Here is a 19,367-nt window from a genome sequence, read left to right on the forward strand (position 1 = left end):
CTCGCACACAAGCCCGTATGATTTCTTCAAAAATATGAGCATTTATGACGCGCCTATTGTGCGATGCAACATACCGTCATCAGATAGTGCCAAGAGAGCTGCCGCACCGCCAACAACATGGTAAGATCGATCATGTACCAACAATTTCAGTATTTGCGAGATTTCTTCCAAGATGACCGATCGAAATTCTTGTGACAAATTCTCTTTCAAAAGAAGAATCCTGAATCCCTACAAGAGTGTGGAGTGCTGTTGCAGCGTTCCTTTGTGAGGCCCACTTCTGGTGGTCCAAGGCCGCCACTATGGCGCGGAATATGGCAATGTTAGCTTCTCCAATCAACTCTTTCCCGTCAGCTGCAATTTTTCTTAGCATATATCATTATGCATAGAAATGCGTGCTCACGATAGTTGGATATGATGTCCAGGAAATCAAATGCTGCGCGATTCAGCGTTGGATCGCCCTTTTTGAACATAGTACAAAGGGCCGCTGTTGTGTGGGCTTTGAGGATAGTTGCCCTCAGTTCACCTATACAAGTGTTGAGATCTCGGAAGGGGAAAAGCAGCGCACAAGCTTACCGTTGTGCATGAGGCGTCCGAGCACTTCTTTACCAGGTTCATTCTCGACGGTTACGTTAAACAATCCTTGCTTGACAGCGCTGATGATATAGTCATGCGCAGATAGATCAATCATAGCTGTTCTGATGTTGTCTGCATTTTTATAGATTCCATGATGACATTGGGTGAAAAACTGACCGTAGTCCAGGATACGAGAGAATGCGTAAGCCGCAAGCAAACAGTTCTTCCGGTGTTTTAAACGATTGACCAATGTCACAACGACACCTTCCTCCATTGCTTTAGGTCGTATGTATGCTGAAAAAAGCTTAGCAGCAGAAGAGATGTTATCATATAAGAAACTCACGGTGCCGGAGAATTGACAACATCGCGAGAATAGCTCCACTGCTTGTTTCATGCTTTCGACTTTTCATCAGCAACACCAATTTCTCAATGAATCCTCTTTGAATCAAGTCAGTCTGAACGTCAACTGGAGGTCTGCTAGTCAGGCACTATATATGAATGCAAATGCATATGTCGTACTATGGCTCGCAAGTTGGCCAAGGATTTGGATAGCAGGATCCTCAATATCAGTTAAGCGACGTTCCAACATGTCGACCAAAAGTGCGATAAAACCACATCCTGGGTCGAATAAACGATCACAGAAGGTGTATGGATCATGCTATAAGCTCATCAGTCTCACGACAGCAACATGCGAAACTTACCGTGTCTTGCATACGCACATATAACATTGCCCACCGGTGGTGAGATGTAAAAGTCGTGCTGCTACCCTAACTAACCCTTCGTCTGCGATAGGCGATCTCACTTTGAATGTAAAAGCACGTTCAGGTCGAAAACTCACGTTGGCTGCCAAGAAGATCGGTGATGCCCTTCGCGGCCTTTTCTGTCACAGCCGGTCGGTACAGGTCTGAAGATATCAGTCATAAAGTGAATATCGTTCCGGTGGACTAAATTACGAACCATAGCTAGCAAGCAACGAGAAAGTCTGTGACGCATGAATTTGCACCATCAACGACTCGGTTTCGGAGATTCCTCCGAGGTCTAGTACACGCTGGAATGTCGCTTCACTCAAGATCTCATTCCCTACCGCGGCATGCTTGATTAGGGCGGGAAGGGCTCTGCGAGCTCGAATCTGATCGATATCGTCCCTGCTGTCCAGCATTTTCAACACGTCAGCAGCTGCCTTTTGGAAGTATTCTGCGTCAAGTTTGGGCACTGCAGAGAGTGAGAACACGTCTATGCAACAGGTTCACCATGACCTACATAGTTCGCTTAGTGCAACGGTAGCACTAACGTACTTTCGGATCATCGCTGTAACGGACTAGCTTATTTAACTGACTCTCCCAGCTGTCCGATTCTTTGATCGCAGCCCTTCCTTGTTCTATAAAGCCCTTAGAAGATAAATCATAACAAAGAAATGAAACACCCACCAAATGAGGTCATGAACGCCGGTCGGTCAACCGCGTCGAAACACTCTACTCCGTGTAACTGGATATCTCTTAGAAGCGAGGGCACGGTTGATTCATCAAAGATGTCCTTCTCCCACAGCTGACCCAGTTTGGAAAGTCGTCGTTGGCTGGCTGGATCATTCCAGTACAGCAATTCTGGCCAGACGTCGAAGTCCTTCCAGAATTTGGCCTTGGCTCTATAGTTGCCTTTGAACAAGACAGAGGCGTGAATCTTCTGTCCGGGGAGAATCACCCGAGGCGCGCCACGATGGAGCCTTCAGGAGATTCTAGTGAATTCATCGGTGCGCGGGGAAAAGCTTAAAGCACATACCCGAACGCGTGACTGTCTCGAGTGCCATAAACAACCCGCTTGACAAGAGCGACTTCGAGCAACCACCACATGCTCCTTAGAGATTCGTACGTCCTCTTCTGCAGGTCATCCATCTTCCAGACTAGACTGGTGACCAGCCCGTCTATGAGGCAAGCCGTCGATAGACGGACTGGTAAAACTCTGGAAGGAATTTGACTCGCCGCTCATCCAAGGCAAGGGCATGTCTGAAATAGCACATATGGTGGTCCCCGTCAGTGGTCGAAGGTAGCGTCTTGCCCCTCACAACGCCAACCGAAGATACAGTATCCCTTGAGATGAATGAATAAACCGATATCATCCATGTTCCAAAGGTGAAAGTCTTACCATACGCAGATGAAATGGATGTGGACGTGCGACCTGCAGAATGTGCGCTTGAACGTTTCAGCAAGTTCACTCGCCCAGGCATGTCTGCGCCGAGATTTTCTCTTTGAGGCATTTCATTTGTTTTCGAATATAGCTCGAATGCGCTGAAGGTCGCCTAGATGAAGATGAGAAAGAAACTATGGCGCAAGATGAAACTGTGCTTACAATGGTATTTGCTCGCTGTTGCCAGGAAGAATCGGGCCAACCTAATGAAAACCAATGATCATGCGACGCAGCATTTCGTCAGATGACTCACGCGGTACGCAGAGATAAGATCGATAAGACTCGCGACCAACACGATCGTACACTCACTTGGTCTAGAGAGGTGATTAATTGATCGGCAAGGCCGACTTGGCGGAAAAATTCTAGGAGTTTCGTAGGGCTTGATTTGGGCTTGATTTGGGCTTGATTATGGATAGAAAATGAACTTGAAGTTCCGACAGACCAGTGTCGGCCGTTGCACTGCCACAGCACCCATCATGAAGTTCCGTCACGACGTACAGATCAGCAAGGTCGTGGCTGCACGTGCAGCAAAGAGGGCAAGGCAGCATGGAGGTCGCAGCGAGCCCGAGGTTGGAAACTCACCGATAGAAAATGTACGTGTTTTGTTCTAACTTCTGCTTAGCGAAATACTGATTGTCACCTGCTTCGGAATAGATAATGCTAGTCAATACGAGTCTTATCTTGAGAAGGCCACAAATCTGTCCCATTATTACTCTGTCACCACGGTGTACCTATACTAGTACTAGCCACTTTTTTCCCTGTCAGCGTTTAACAATGACGCACACTCAGCCTATCTATTTGGTGAGGCGGGTGCGTCCCTGTAAGCATCACCCCGTCACGATGTTTATCAGGAACATTTCTAGTATTATATTGGAGGCCGCGCCTTGCAGAAGTTTGAAATGTCTCCTTTTACAGAATATTGCGAGCTACCCCAACTATCTTCCCTGGGACTTCAGGCCTTCCACGACCCGTGTCACTATACTCTCGTCTACTGCGAGTGGGATAGGATAGAGCTTTCCTGATTCATCTCGAATATTAGCTCCTTTCTCCCAACTGCCTGCCTGGTCCCGTATGGCGGTAGATCCCCGCTCTGACAGAGTCCCATCCTTTGATTCAAATTGCCGAGAGAAGCGGGCCACCTTGCACAACAGGTGTTCAACAAAAATCGGAGAGAATCGCAGTACCACCTTGTCTTCCTCATGGAGATGTTGCTCGAGGTGCCAATATACCACTTCGAAGGCAGCTTCTATGCTTTTTCTCAAATCCACCCGGAAACCCAGAGCTTGCAGCCCACTTCCGGCTCCTAGGTGTCGATTCTCACCAACCCATGCTGCCATCTCTTCCACTCCAGGTGGATCGCAAATCTTCAAGTCAACTGCGTTATTGCAGAATTGAAGGGGAGTAAGACCGGAGTTGAAGCACGTTAATTTGTTTTTGTTTAACCAACACTTGATATCGCCGTATTTGGGTTTCTGCCCTTCGTACGTCTCTGGGTCATTTCCAGCCAGGTCACCCAGGAGTTGTAGCCAAGAGTCTTGAATATTTGGGTCAAAGTACTCCTTGAATTTATCTTCTAATGTGATCCGCTTCTTTGGTCCCCCAGTAAGAGCCATATGAGCGCATGGTCGGCCCCAAATTTTGATATTGCAGCATTCGACGCCGTTTTCAACTGCCTGCCTGAAGGTTGTGATGCAATCTTCCAGGGTCTGGAAAAGCATCGTATTTGAAAGTAAAAACTCTCGGGTCATGTACCCCAATCCAGCGCTCATATAAGCGAGTAGGCTGGACACTCCAGCAGCAGTGACGAGGTTTTGTGGGGTGAATGATGACCGAAGTAAGCCAGAGTACCGGTTATCAAACCGGATGATATCGAATTGGTCCAGATCCTTGTTCAAGGCCACCTCTCCTACGGAAGGTCGCAACCCTTGCATCACTCTGTAGATGTAGATGTCCCCCACCGCCCTACTACCTGACTCTCTTTTCGTATTAAGCGCTTCCCTCAGCATGAGCCCTATCTGCCCAAAGGCGCTGCACGCATCTGGAACTAGAGTGCGGGGTGTGATAGGTCCCTCCATCTCCGCCTGCTTCAACCTGTTCGCAAACGGCCTGGCTGCCAGAAGTTGGTAAGGATTGCGCCGAGAGAAGCCCTTGCAAGACTTGAGGTTGACTTCCTTTAGGAAGGCCCATACTCCATCGCCAACGATCTTTATGCTATCCAAAACTGGACCTGTGAAACGCTCTTTAAGGCAAGGTTCCAGCAAGGCGAACAATCCATCTGGGTCCTTTTTGACTCGTGCAGCTATATCCTGGTCTTTCAGCCTGTAATTGGCTTCAAACAGGTACCTGGGATTGCTCAGCAGGTCCTTCCACTCCTGACACGCTAGGATCCCATCCTCCCAGTTACACATCTTCAACACCGCAACCAACAAACTTCCCCGTGCAAGGAATCGGCTCTTCATGACGTCCCCATCATTTGAATACTTTTTCCCTCCATTGAAATACGTGTCCAGGGTGTCCACCTGAGGATCAATCAGTTCCTTGAGTTGGAATAAGTGTACTCGTTGTCTACCTGGGGCTTTATTAATTCCTGGTATAGGAAATCAGCAAAGCAACGCTCGGCAGCCAGATGCTTGCTAGTAGTGGCGGAGCCTACGTTATGGGAGTTTAACTTGGGTAGTAGCTTAGTTGAACTGCCGTCCCGAGCGATTTGCATGCCAAAGAGGTGGGATGGGACCCGTCGCAAACTCTCTACCTCGGCTGCCTTTGAGTCCGTAGTTTCCCCATCATTTGGGTGCGTCTTCTTTGCCTTCTTCTTTGGAGGTTTCTTTGCCTTCTGTTTCGTCGCATGGACCGCTTGTACGTAGGCCAAAGTGCGAATAAGAAGTGGAGCAAATACTGGGGAGGTCTTTTTCAAGGCAGCTTCGCCATCATTTTTCAGCACGTAGAGAAGGTCCCGCGTTAAAAGAGGCAGAGTTCGAGTCGTCCAGCAGTATAGGAGAATAATGCACCGGCAAAATTGCCACGATATGGCACGATTGGTAAGATCGAGGCCGTCTCCATGATTTACTAGAGTGGGGAGGATTTTAGCTGCGTGTGTGACCTGGTCAATCATGATATGAGCATTGACGGTGTTCCATTCCCTCCCACTTATAGTTTGCAATTTGTCGTCCTTGAGAACTTGAGCTTGGATGGCCTCCAGCGCATTTTGACTGTCAACAGGTTGAAGTGACTGGCTGATGGAAAGACGTTTGATAGCATCCTCCACAGCTGATGCGTGACGATCCATACTTTCCTCAGTAATAAAAGCGCATAAATCTTTGTATCGCTGCCCCGTCTTGGAGAGCTTGAGTCCCAGGCCCCAGTGTCATATTGATGCAACATTTTGCTGCAGTTGCAAGGGATCCAGTGATGCAACAGTGCAGCGTGGATCCTCGGATAGCACTGATGCATTACTGATGCAATACTGATGCATCAGTAATGCATCAGCCATGCATTGCAGGTCGGCTCATTGCTTTCCCAGCCCATCACCCAACTACTTATAGTGTGCGCATATATTCATTTTCCTTTCTCCCTTTCTCCCTTACTTATCACTGCTTGTATTCTGTCAGTCCGAGTCACGATGTTCTGTTCCGTCTCGAGTCCAATTTTTCACGCGATGCAGGCTGATACTTGTAGCATGCGCATATATTCATTCTTTTCAAGTTTTCCCTTACTCGTATTCTTTCAATTCCTGCAAGTCTGAGTCACGCCGTTCTGTTCTGTCTTGCGTCCGATCTTAGCTTTTCCTTCGCGACAAGCTTTCACAATGCAAGAATAACTTCATTCACTAATCATAGACAGGATAAAGGTCTAGGGACCACATCTATTACATCTGTATAGCGTGAAAATTTATGATCAGAGCATGGATCAAACAGAGAACTTCATGGAGCCAACATAAAGCCAGTCGGCTCACGCCTTCGTTCGTCTTTTCCTGTTTCTGTTAGCGAGTGAGAATAGAGCAGGATTTTTCAGACATACTTTGTTGGAATCACACCTTCTGCAGTCGAGTCAGCAGTACGCTTCGATGATGTTCCCCCAACCTCCTCCAAAACACTTGGATTTTCCTTGCTACCAATACCAACGAATGTCATGCCATCTGACCCGATTGTGTCAGCAATATCATTCCGCCTGGATTTGATTGGAATGCGCTTCGATACACGTAGTGCTGCCGCGGTCCGGTTTGGTCCGGTTCATTGAGGGTTGAGCAAGAACCAAGAACCGAACCTAGGTCCGGTTCTAGTAGACTTGCCGAACCTTGGACTGGACCTTTGCGAACGGTTCAAAACGGTCAGGTTCGGTTTTTTTTCGGTCTGAACGCGAACCGAACACAAAAATTTTTACAGCTAGTGACAAAAAACATAGACAGTGTAGCTACTTGTCCAACGAAGCTGCATGGCCCTCAGCCTCTACTGCTGCAGAAAGGTGCCCATTCCTATATGCTCCCTTCAGCAATTGTAATGCAGTGAACGTGGAAGTCGCGAGTGCATTGCGTCGCATACCCATTCCTTGTCATTGCGAGTGAAGACAGTGCGAACATCAGCAGTGCGCTCACTCTTTGACAGAGTGGCTCGGATGTTTGAGTCTTGAGGTTCATCGTCAGGTTCATCTTCAGCTGTCGGCGCATCGTCATCTTCGGGTGCGTCCTCATCTTCGACTGACTCAGAGTGGCCAGTGTGGCCAGTGCCAGGATCAGTGTCAGTATCTGTATCGGCACCAGCCGCGTGAAAGTCGTCATCATCAGATAACGGGGCTGAGAGCTGCAATGCGACCTTTTTGCTGACTAGCCGCTCGGTCGCACTAGATAATGCACGTTTGCGGGCTGTTGAGCTGTTTGAGGATGATGGGTGAGAGCAAGCGTTGTCGGCATCGCGGAGGCGAGCAGAAGGCTTGAATGTCCGAATGGAGCGACGAGCACCTGCAGTAACCAGTGCTGGTTTGCACCCAGCCTTCAGCAGCACTGAGAAGGCGTCTGAGCCTGTGGGAGTGGTAGATAGTGTTGGCTGGGCAGAGGACGGAGTGCCAAGTGGGATAATATCATCAGGGTCATTGTAAAATACAATATCTTTGGCGTCCTTGAGGGAGCCGTCAGCATTGAGAGCACATCCGTCAGATTCGGACATGTCGAGAGGAAATGATACAACTCACCTGGTGGGGCTTGCTCCCTTTATGTGTGAAACAAGCAAACAGTAAATCTATATCAATGATATATCAATCAGTATATTGAGCTTATTGACAGTTGACATACCTCGAGCGTCTCCTGGAAACCGGGGGCAAGCAAAAAGTAGATCTATACCAATGTGATATACCAATCAATATATTGAGATTATTGACTGGCAGTTCACATACCTTGAGCATCTTCTGACAACCGGGGGTGCGGGATGCGAGCGTCCGATTCAAAGACAATGCGAATCTTGAGGATCCCCGAAGTCGACATGACCATGGGGGGAGAAGTCGAAGTCGAAGTCGAAGTCGAAGTCGAAGTCGAAGTCGAAGTCGAAGTCGAAGTGAGCATGGGTGTGCCTCGCCGATATCGCGAGGACAATTCGGTTCGGGGTTCAGAACGGTTCGGGAACGTCCGAACCTATGTGAGAACCGTTCAGAAAATAGTGGACCACGAACCTCATTTCGGTTCGGTCCGTCCAAAATATGGAACCATGGACCGAACCATGGATGGACCTGACCATTGGTCAGGTTCGAACCAAGGTTCGGGACCGGACCACGGCAGCACTAGATACACGTGCCGCTCCAATCTGACTCGCAGTAGCTTTTTGCACGATATTATTGATAGTAATCGAATCACCCAACGCGTTACCTTCATCATCTGCAGCGACGTGTGTTGTCTCCATTACTGCACTAGACTTGGTACTAACAGGATGTGCCTTGGGTTTGGGTTTGGGTTTGGGTTTGGCCTTGGGTTTGGCAGCGTTCGCAAGCGTGATCACAGGGATATGCTCAGTAGAATTGACCAGGGGAGTGAGTTTTGCTGTAGTGGGTGCGGCCGTAACAGTGGGAGTGTCTGTGATAAATTTGGCGGCAGAGCGAGGCTTGTCGGTGTGTGCTGTGAGAGACTTGGTTGTAGGAAGTTTCGACTTGGACTTGCGCTTGGACTTAGCACGTCCGGTACCAGCCTGTGAATCGGGAACTTCAGCAGGTTGTGCGGTCTCAGTCGGAGAAGGGGGGTTGGCAGCTGGAAGGGTGGGAAGCTGATAAGTAAATTGAGGAAGGTGCTCGTCAAGGCTAGGGCTCGTGGTACTGCGCTCAGCGGAGGTTGGAGAGGTCAACGAAGAAGACAGACTAGATGTCTCCCACCCTGTCGAATGAAGATTGTCATTGTTGAAATTCCACCCGTGCATGGTGTCAGCAAGCGAGAATCCCAAAGAAGCTGGTGAGCTGAATGATGTGTTCTGCACGGTACTGCTACCAAGATATCCCGTAGCCATAAGACCGGGCTGTAAAAATCGGGCCTCGAATGGTTCAATTGAGCCGAGAGGCGCACTAGCTTGAGGCATCATAACACTGTGCAAATCCAGTGACCAATCAGGATATTGGGACTATATCAGAAAATCGTCAGGTAACATAGTGGGAGTGACGGCGTGTAAGACTCTTACCTGAGAGTAGAATGGTCCCGTAAGCTGAAGTGATGCATCAGTGAAGCCAGCCGGTGCCAGCGCCACGGTGCCTGCCATTGATGCATCAGTTGTCGTTGATGCATCAGGTCCGGTTGATGCATCAGGTCCGGTTGATGCATCAGGTGTCTGCAAAATCGTATAAAGGCCGGGGTTATCCCAGCTCATGGTATCAGTACCTCCTTCGTTCTCCTCTCTGCTTTCATCCTCTTCGCCACTTTCATCCTCTTCGCCGCTACCATACTCTTCGAGTTCCTCACTCCTGTTGCCATCTCCGACGTTCGTGGTAGCTGGCAGCAAGGGGTCATGTTCCTTCGCAGCTGACAAGTGTGTATCAATGCGAGCCCATAATGATAATGAGGAAATGACTTACAGAATATTGATTCTGCAAATTCCTGGTACGCACCGAGGAAGGCATAGTCCTCATCAGGGTACAAGTGGGCAAAATTGCGCCCACCAGAGGTTTCTGATGGATGGCACCTTAGTTGGAGGTAAGCACGTTAGTTATACTGCTGATTCGGTTCACTTACGATAAAGTAACTATGTTCTGATTATGCCTTGGGTCAGGTCCGGCGCACATGAAGGACACAATGAATTGAGTTTGTTTTTTGACAAGGCGTGCAAAGCGCTGGCATATGATTGGCAATTCGTCAATACCTCTGTAGGACATGTGAGTATGATTAAAACCAGGTACATCGACCGAAACACTTACTTTGCGATGGCATCAGGATCACTTTCATCGTTATCATCATCTTCGTCATCCAGTATGTCACCCTTTCCCTTGCTACCTTTTATCTGCTTGTCGTACCTCTTTCTAACCTCCTTCTTAACCTCGTCCGACTCATCTTCTAAGAGCTCCTTGGAGAACCTTCGACCCAATGCCATGCGGTGACCAGAAGTAGTCACATTGCCCGCTTCTTGTTCGGCCTTGACCAGGGGTTTGATCTGCTCGTCGTAGACCATGCCCATATAGATCTCTTCGACAGACTTTGCACGCGTCTTCAGTCGCAGGGCGGCATCAAAGACAGTCTGTTCCTTCTTCAAGCCGCGATTCTTTTTGGATGAACCCGCCCGCCAACGGAACCAGGTTGCCAGTTGCTACAAGTATTTTACTTTAGTTTACGATACAAAAAAAACACGTAGTCGACGACTTACAACTTTACGTTGCTCTTCAGCTTTAACTTCTTGTTTCGTCTGCTCAACAGTGAGCGACACGTCACCAGGGATGTCGGGGAACAGAATATTGCGCTCTGGCCATGTTTTGAACCAATATTTGTGTATGCCGGGCCAGAAGCAGGAGTAGTCCTTGTCCCCAGTGCTTTGCTGCATGTACTCTGGCATTTGTTCTTGGAGCCATGTATACTGCGCTTTGGTAGTCCACGAAGCTGCTGGCATTGTTGTGCGTGAATATGAAGGATGATGGGGAAATAATTCCCATATGAAGTAGACGTCCATCCTTATATTATTCGCGAGTCAATACCGAGCGAATAAAAAAAAATAGAGCTATTTTGGTATCGACTTACCACATTGTCAAATTAGGAGAGGGTGGTATGGATGGAAACGACGGAAACAATGGTATCGGCACCGATTTGTGTTTTAGAATGACTAGTGATCAGGTAATGAGGGATGACGACACAATCTGAGTGTTGCGTACTACATACCGGGAGGTGTTAGCTGTGCCTGCACTAAGATTGATATCGGCTTCATATTGCCTCCAGTGGATCTTGAGATGAAGTTGGTAGACTGGCCATCGTTGCTGAGTGCACCGTTAGCCCATTGTTATTGTCCATGCAATCATGTAGACTAACCTATGACGATGATGGGATGTGACTTGAACCAACAATAAGTGTTCGGACAGAGCGTCGTGACAGTAATAAGCCTGAGTATACAATGTGGGATCAATCAACCAAAGACTCACCTAGACATCGAGTAATAAGTATACAATGTGGGATCAAACAACCAAAGACTCACCTAGACATCGAGAAATGAACATTAAGCAGTAGTTGAGTTTCGATGTGCTTATGTGTGTAGCCTACTTTAGAACGTCAAGTTAGCGTGTGGCAGTGTGATCAGTTTGCAGGTGTCACAGACTCTATCATAGCGCTGACTATTCTACATTTGTAAAACTCACTCACACATAGTACACACAGGTGAGACTCTACTGTGCTGGATCTGTTCAACTATTCTACACTCATAAAATGTTTCAAGGCTGCCAATGCTGGCAAATTTCTGTCTATTATTCTTGCTCTCATCCACCGGCCAGGCCTCAAAAAGATTCGAGGATTGGTTACTAACGCTGGTAAGTTTCATTTCAATCCTTTTTGTTGCGACTCATCCACTGGCCAGGCCTCAAAAAGATTCGAGGATTGGTTACTAACGCTGGTAAGTTTCGTTTCAATCCTTTTTGTTGCGACTCATCCACTGGCCAGGCCTCAAAAAGATTCGAGGATTGGTTGCTAACGCTGGCAACTTTCAGTCCACCGGCCGGGCCTCAAAAAGATTCGAGGATTGGTTCCTAATGCTGGTAAGTTTTGATCCTTTTTGTCATAACTCATCCACCGGCCAGGCCTCAAAAGATTCGAGGATTGGTTGCTAACGCTGGCACCTTTCAATCCACCGGCCGGGCCTCAAAAAGATTCGAGGATTGGTTCCTAACGCTGGTAAGTTTTAATCCTTTTTGTCGCAACTCATCCACCAGCCGAGTCTTCTTATTTGCCCTTGTACTCTACTTGATTAGCACCTGCAACGTTGTAGTTGTCGCATCATGTCTAGATTTGATTGTATAGTACTAATATTTCTACAATACAAGAGTGTGTGTGTTTCGTCTGTATGTGTGAGTTTTGCGTGTAGAATAGTTGAACGTTAGAACCAGCGCCATAAGACTCAACTTGCAATTTACTTGAGTCTAGCTCATAATTTGATCGTTGTATGAGGTAGAACCCCGACATACATGCTCTGAATAATTAGCTACTGCTATACCATTGATTTTGAGTGAGACATGATTGGTGATCATCGGATATCAAGCAATTAGTAGTAAATCTCCCAAAGTCGACGCGGCTACTTTCAACAACTTGTTCTAAACTTGGTTACTACTACATCATGGGCTGACCTCGGCTGTATCACACATCACAAGATAAAATTGAGGCTGCTCATTCTTACCGCAAGAAATACTATGCAAAGTAAGCACTTGCTTTTCTGTTTTAACTACTGACATGTATCAGGAGACGCAGAAATAGTGCAATCATCAGCAAGAAGAACCAGCAAAAATCTTGCAAACAACACAACTGTCCGACCAACAATGATGTTGATTCCCAAAGCCGTAGCAGGTACAGCGTCCGCACGAGATCATCACAAAGGCACCCATGGTGAGCTGCACGTTACTGATAGCTACTTGAACTTTACATTAAACTATCATTAGGCAGGAAGACCTCACAAGTGCCGAAGCTGCACTTGCAGACATTATTGGTGGATCCTCGCGAAGACTTTTAGATGGGCTGGTGAATGATCTTTGTCAGTCAGGTGACGCGGGAACATGCATGCATTCAATCAATGTATTACTAGGTGGTATGGAAGGCATTCAACAACGTCTCCGGCTACTTCATGGGATCGTTTTGCAGGCTATGGGGACAGGAGAGGAGTTGCAGCGAGTAGATTTGATATCCCATCAAGCATCTAGCCTCATCTTAGCACTGGAGGACTTGCTCATGCATGTCATGGTCGACCCTCACGATGCGCTGGAAGGTCATACACGTGGTGAGCTATTATACCAGACTACTTGTGATATCACTGTCTCGCAGTTATGATAATGATGTGATGTTAGTGATGCATCAATCATGTAATCTTCAATCCTGACACGGTGATTGCAAGCACCGAAACTCTATCAAACGCTAGCCCCCGTTGGTCTAAGATGCTTCTAATCCATTCTACTTGGACCGAAACTCTATCAAACGCTAGCCCTCGTTGGTCTAAGACGCTTCTACTGGAACCTCACGTTGGCCGCTGCCAATTTGACTCATCAACATTAACACTTGTGTTCTAAGGTGAGTGATTTGCCATATCAATGGAAGCGCTAGGTATCAAGCTAACCCAAAATTTCCTCGCTGCCAGTCCGTCTCTCCATGTGTGATCCCCTTTGGGTCGACATCACTACAACACCCTACATGGCAGAGCCAGAGGAGTCTGTGACTGTGTACGAGGGCAGTGTCGAGTTTGATGAGGCCGTCTATGCTATGGCGGATGAATGCTTTATTTTTTCGTATCTAGGAATATTCTACAACATGCCTGCCAAGCGCGATCTAGAACCACCTTTCTACTGCGTTACCTATGGCCGCTACATTGGAGTTTTTCCGTCATATCTCTGGTGAGATTTCCATCTCATTTCCATTTTTATACTTAAACACCCACCTTAGGGATGATATAAAAACTGAACTCCAAGCCCCAGGCCATCGTGCTCCTACCTACTTTGCTGTTCGGTCGCTTTTTCTCGGGAACAGAAAGTTCATCGTGCCATCCGGCGTAGGCTCGCAGCCAGTAGATGACACACTGTAAGTTTGATGTTGTATCGTTAGTAGCATTTGCTAACATTGCTCGGTCTATAGTCGGGACCGATTATGGAGAATGTATTCAGTTAGAAGACAATCAGAGTAAGGAAGAGATATAAGGTTTTTTGTGAGGCTCATGGCGTGCAGCCAGATTCAGTTAGAAGACAATCGGAGTAAGGAAGAGATATAAGGTTTTTTGTGAGGCTCATGGCGTGCAGCCATTCAGTTAGAAGACAATCAGGGTAAGGAAGAGATATAAGGTTTTTGTGAGGCCCATGGCATGTAGCCAGTATCTCAGGTATTCCGCTTTGGCTGAGGAAAAGAGCAATCAAATTTCTGGAGCATCCCTAGATAGAGATGAGTGTTGGCTTCATCGACGCCCTTCGGCAAGTCACATGACATGTCAGGCTCGGAGAGCTGCATATGATTTCTGTTTGCTCGACACCATCTAAGAATGTCTATGGGTCCTGGTCCGTCTGAGGCAGGGCCACCATATCCAGTTCAGACTATCATATGTACCAAGGCAATGTCCTCTACCTCGAAGAACTCGCCAAAACGGAAGAGGAAACCAAAGCTCAATTTCTATCGCACAGCGCCAGTAGTCCATTATCGCCAGCATACCCAATACCAAGTCAACAATGATGGCTCTGTCAGTTATACGCAGAAGTGTCTTCTACCTCCTAAGAATGCTAAAGCAACCATCCCGGACCATTATATTGATCAAACTCATGCGGAACGAACTCTATGCAACTCAGACACCTTTTTTTCAATTCCAGAGCCACTTGACGATCTCCCACTCGAAGTATCATTAGATGTTCTAGGCCAACAAAGGAGAAAACGAACAGCAGGTGTACGTGCACTACAATGTTTCACATAATTTGACTTCCCCCTCACAATGTTTAATCAGGACCATCCTTTGTTGACGTGGCTGAATCACAGAGCGTTATTCCTTCGAGAAATGATCCGTCTTGAAGGAAGAGTCAGCATGCGGTTGTGCTTAGAGTGTGATGGTCCCAATCCTGAGTACAAATGTCAGGACTGCTTCGGGTCAGAGCTTCATTGCTCAACTTGTATTTTGTCAGTCCATGCGCACCACCCGCTTCACCGATTGCAGGTATGTCTTTGCATTTAATTGTGATAATAGACTTAATCTCAAATACAGAAGTGGAACGGTCAATACTTCGAGCGAATTTCTCTGAAAGCCCTGGGCCTCCGCATTCAGCTTGGTCACATCACTGGCCGGCAATGTGTCAATCCTCACCGTGCTTTTAATGATGATTTTGTCATTATCGACATCTTCGGTATACACGAAGTGTCACTCGACTTCTGCGGTTGTGCAATAGCCGAAAGTCGTATGCAACAGCTACTTCGAATGTCATTATTTCCTTCAACAACCTCAGATCCAAAAACTGCTGCAACATTCCGCGTTCTGGAGCAGTATCACCTGCTCTCATTTGAGTCAAAAATATCTGCCTATGAATTTTATCATGGACTTCGCCGGATGTCTGACAACACCGGTCTACTTCTCATTAAGGTAGGTTCAAAATTTCAAGTATCCTTATGGTCAGTAAAGCTTCTTTACAGGATCGATACGAGTCGTTTATGCGGATGATTCGTGAATGGCGTCACCTGAAGATGCTCAAACGCTCAGGGCAAGGTCACGATCCGAAGGGTGTAGAAGCGACAGCTCAAGGTGAATGTGCTGTATTGTGCCCAGCTTGTCCACATCCAGGGAAGAACCTTCCAGATAATTGGAAAGATGCACCTCGACGGTGAGTTTTAGATAGCTTGAGTGGTATTATCGCTGATATAGATACTATTAGTTGGCTCTACGGATTGTTCCTTGCTATCGATGCAAACTTCCGGTTGAAACGCAAGGCTGTCTCGAATGACAGCGTGGACCCAAGCCTGAGTTCTGGGTGGGCCTATTTCGTGGAGGATGAAGCTTATAAGGGCTTCTTGGACAGCAATTCGGACAATACCCAAGAGGTTGTTTTATTTAAATCTTCTTTTCGTGTATTAATGGTGTTCTACAGAAATCAACATGCTCAAGTCACAACGCTGTGAACATGGCGGACACAAAATCTAATCGTGGACTTGCTGCCACAGGTTTAGGTACTGTTGACTGTGCCCGCCACAACATGAAACGGCCCAACGCTGTTGGAGATCTCCAAAAGGGTGAAAGGTAAATCGTGTTTTGCATTCAGACATTGGTGATCTAACGGTCTGTAGATATGTCAACATGGATTATTTATTCTTCTCAACGCTGCGCCACACTGTAATCGACACTCTGAATGTATCTTACGATATCGCGTGCCAGTGGCACAAAAAATTATGGCACCGTATGAGCACATTTCCAGTCTCAATGCACCTCCTGCCCACTTTCAAAACTATCTCTTTTTTCGTCCCAAAGTTCCACCTTCCTGCTCACATCGAGGAGTGTCAAACCTCATTCTCGTTCAATTTTAAGAGTGGGGTCGGTCGGACTGATGGAGAAGCACCCGAGCGTGGCTGGGCCAATATCAACCCCGTCGCTTCAAGTACTAAAGAGATGGGTCCTGGTGCACGGCGAGACACCCTTGACGACTACTTTGGAGACTCAAATTGGAAAAAGGTAGTTAAACTTGGTTCGTACATTTTCATTGAAATCATCCTTTATTGCAACTGGATACCTTAACCTCGACTACTCCGACACTCAATTGTGCAGACGCACCATGCACCTTCTCTCCATCCACCAGTCGCCTCGATAATACATCAACCCCTTACTATGCCGAGGCAGTTTCGGTCTTGAAGAGCATATTTGGGCTGACCTCCTTTATTATCAGGTCATACTATGCTTCACAAGATGAAGGATGCATTACCGGAGCGGCAGGATCATCACGAAGCCCTTGATGACCTTGAAGAAGGTTTGAGAGGTGAATATAGTGCCGCTCTCGCCCAGTGGAGAGAACAGGTGGAGGCTTGGGAGCGTGACCCTGCAAAGCCAAATCCTTTCGAACGAAGGGCGGAAAGTATGTATGGATCATCATCAGTCACTGTGTGCTGATCTTTCCGTGCATCATAGCTGTCACTATGGCTTCTGTGCGACTGGAACTGGCTAGGGATGACCAGAATGATATTCAAACAGGGACTTGCCTTGCGCTACACGAGGACTGTACTCCTAGTGTATTGATCAGTACTGGCTTAGAACTCGAGGAACAACAGTAAGTCCCCTGAGTGCTGCATATGAGATCTTGGTCTTACTTTTTTCTAGACGGCGAATGAAAGCTGACAGAGCCGGCCTCAGAGTTCACGCAACAGACAATCAAGAAGGGAAGATGCTTCAGCGGAATAACACTCTGCAACGCAGGATCGACACCTGGACTAAATTACAGGAACTATACATGCCGTCGCTCGCTGCACTACGTGTCAGCGAGAGTTCAGTATCTGGTGGCATAGCCACTGCAGTAGCTACACCAGAAACCGTCAAACTCTGGCTACCATCCCAAATCGGCAAGACAGCACCTTGTGACACCCGCCTCCAAACCATCGAATGGAAGCTCCGGTATGCGCAAGCTCACGATGCACTCCGTTCCCTACGTTCAAACTTGCGTGCTCAGACTGCAATCCTCAAGTATAAAGATCGCAACCTTCGTGGACAAGGTGCGAATACGAGGGCACGGAATACACTCAAAGCTGTTGAAGCAAGGCTTGAGGCTGCCGCCAGCACGTATGAGCGTGCCCATAAGGCTCTCGTGGTTCTTGCACCACTGCTGAATCAGATTGGGTGGCACTCCTCACTGCGGCCACTAAACCGAGCGGATATCCGCTCGATGACAGATCTATTATGGGGGGAATCAGAGGGGACAAGAAAACTATCTTGGATCTGGAATATGCGAGGAGCTGCACCTGACGAGATGGACAAGGACAATGCTTTGGAAGGCGAGTACTTTTTTTTTGTTTTGGAAGCTTCAAGCCTAAGGTTCGCGGTTAATTAGATATGCGAATCGAATGGTGCAAAGCCAGGGCACGGGCGATGCGCTGGGCTGAAGAGGTGGAGCTGCTGAAGGAAGAGATGCGGAGGATCCTACAATTTTTCGAATGGGATGCGCAATGCTGGGACGAGCGAGGGCTAGAAGATGCCTTACACGACATGGATGATGATGATGAGCGCGAGGGACTGATAGCATATGCCAAACGTCAAGCTTCGTTATGTCGAAGGCTCGCTGAGTCCTTCAGGACTAGTTGGACTGACACCTTGGCACTGGCGGACATATTCAACCACTCACTCGTCACTCAGCAAGACATGGACATTGATTGATTAGTACCCATAGTACATGCATACGTAGCAAGATCCAATATAAATTTGTGCTAGCATTGGCTGTCTCATTCGAACGAGTAGTAGGTGTATGCGAATGTGGGAGGGCCAACGGGAGGCAAGAACGAGCGGGCCAACGGAGGGGCAAGAACAAGCGGCGAACAGGCGGGCAAGAAGCATTAGCAAAATGGGCAAGCGGAGCACTACTATGCATCATGATGCATCAACTCCCTCCCGTGCTGATGCATCGGCACGGGAGGGAGCTGATGCATCAGCACGGGAGGGAGCTGATGCATCACAGCGGAAAAGGCTGATGCATCACAGCGGGAGGGAGCTTGGCAGGAGGCTGATGCATCAGCACGGGAGGGAGCTGATGCATTAGTGAGGAGAAAGGGTAGTATAATTGCAGCAATGATGCATCACGGGTGCGCTACAGTTACCCTGTTTGATGCATCAGCATGCCACGAACCTGTGGCCTTGTTTCCTGGATGAGTAGCCTCCCTGGGGGCGCTGACCCAATTGGAAAATTTACGTCTCACAACTTTTACATAACCTCCCACGCATCCAAACCATTGACCACTTTGTCAAGAGAATGGATCACGAAATCAAGCCTAAAATCAGCATTCCTGTCCCTTGCCGAAGAACTCCGGGTTTACATTCTAGGTTGCCTTTCTTGCAGAGATATCCTTTGCTGCGCATCTGTGGGTTGTCATCGTCGTCCTAGACAGAATCATATACTGACTCTTGAGCCACTAGTTCTTACAGGTATGCAAGGTCCTTCGCCAGACATACATGTCCTCTTCAGCGTGCCAGTACATTGTCGAACTCAGCGGCCAATGCTTGCTCCCCGTCTCCAACACGGACGACCACACCCCTATTTCCGAGCGCTAGAACACTTGAGGGATGAAGCTAAGTTGATCGACACTATGTTGTCTTTTGTTATGCCTATTAGTGTATCTATGCTTATTTTGACAGTCTCGTGGCTCATGCTCGACATCTGCGCTAAGACATGGTTTGTGAAATTCCTATTCTCTGCCTTTCGAGAAACAACGTTTACAAGTTATCTAGTGTTGTATTAGAGTTTGGTCCAGATACCATTGCAAAGTTCGT

The 19,367-nt window shown here is 47.7% G+C and overlaps 5 protein-coding genes across 5 annotated transcripts; 2 read left to right on the top strand and 3 right to left on the bottom strand.

Annotated features, from left to right (window-relative positions):
* Positions 1-2,524: 2,524 nt before the first annotated feature.
* On the bottom strand, positions 2,525-2,807 carry HD556DRAFT_1205793 (uncharacterized protein; the record flags this gene model as incomplete). Its single annotated transcript, XM_041296470.1, has 2 exons — positions 2,525-2,657; positions 2,713-2,807. Coding segments are annotated over 2 exons (228 nt in total), but the record flags the coding sequence as incomplete, so codon positions are not given.
* A 1,059-nt stretch (positions 2,808-3,866) lies between these two features.
* On the bottom strand, positions 3,867-4,238 carry HD556DRAFT_1214395 (uncharacterized protein; the record flags this gene model as incomplete). Its single annotated transcript, XM_041296642.1, has 1 exon — positions 3,867-4,238. A coding segment is annotated over one exon (372 nt), but the record flags the coding sequence as incomplete, so codon positions are not given.
* Positions 4,239-7,164: 2,926 nt separating this feature from the next.
* On the bottom strand, positions 7,165-10,814 carry HD556DRAFT_1451653 (uncharacterized protein; the record flags this gene model as incomplete). The annotated part of the gene is made up of 12 exons (XM_041307994.1): positions 7,165-7,236; positions 7,293-7,865; positions 7,939-7,985; positions 8,039-8,080; positions 8,140-8,374; positions 8,413-8,469; positions 8,511-9,344; positions 9,402-9,739; positions 9,793-9,899; positions 9,950-10,078; positions 10,132-10,517; positions 10,575-10,814. 12 exons carry the CDS (start codon positions 10,812-10,814, stop codon positions 7,165-7,167), a joined length of 3,060 nt encoding a protein of 1,019 aa, XP_041152057.1.
* A 2,063-nt stretch (positions 10,815-12,877) lies between these two features.
* On the top strand, positions 12,878-13,222 carry HD556DRAFT_1251170 (uncharacterized protein; the record flags this gene model as incomplete). Its single annotated transcript, XM_041298987.1, has 1 exon — positions 12,878-13,222. A coding segment is annotated over one exon (345 nt), but the record flags the coding sequence as incomplete, so codon positions are not given.
* Positions 13,223-14,918: 1,696 nt separating this feature from the next.
* HD556DRAFT_1435424 (uncharacterized protein) lies at positions 14,919-18,260 on the top strand (the record flags this gene model as incomplete). The annotated part of the gene is made up of 10 exons (XM_041305431.1): positions 14,919-15,074; positions 15,123-15,494; positions 15,545-15,732; positions 15,784-15,949; positions 15,997-16,145; positions 16,193-16,587; positions 16,786-16,971; positions 17,025-17,163; positions 17,214-17,885; positions 17,966-18,260. 10 exons carry the CDS (start codon positions 14,919-14,921, stop codon positions 18,258-18,260), a joined length of 2,718 nt encoding a protein of 905 aa, XP_041152059.1.
* Positions 18,261-19,367: the final 1,107 nt, after the last annotated feature.

This window comes from Suillus plorans (assembly GCF_016647745.1).
Source record: "Suillus plorans strain S12 chromosome Unknown HD556scaffold_138, whole genome shotgun sequence".
NCBI lineage: Eukaryota > Fungi > Basidiomycota > Agaricomycetes > Boletales > Suillaceae > Suillus > Suillus plorans.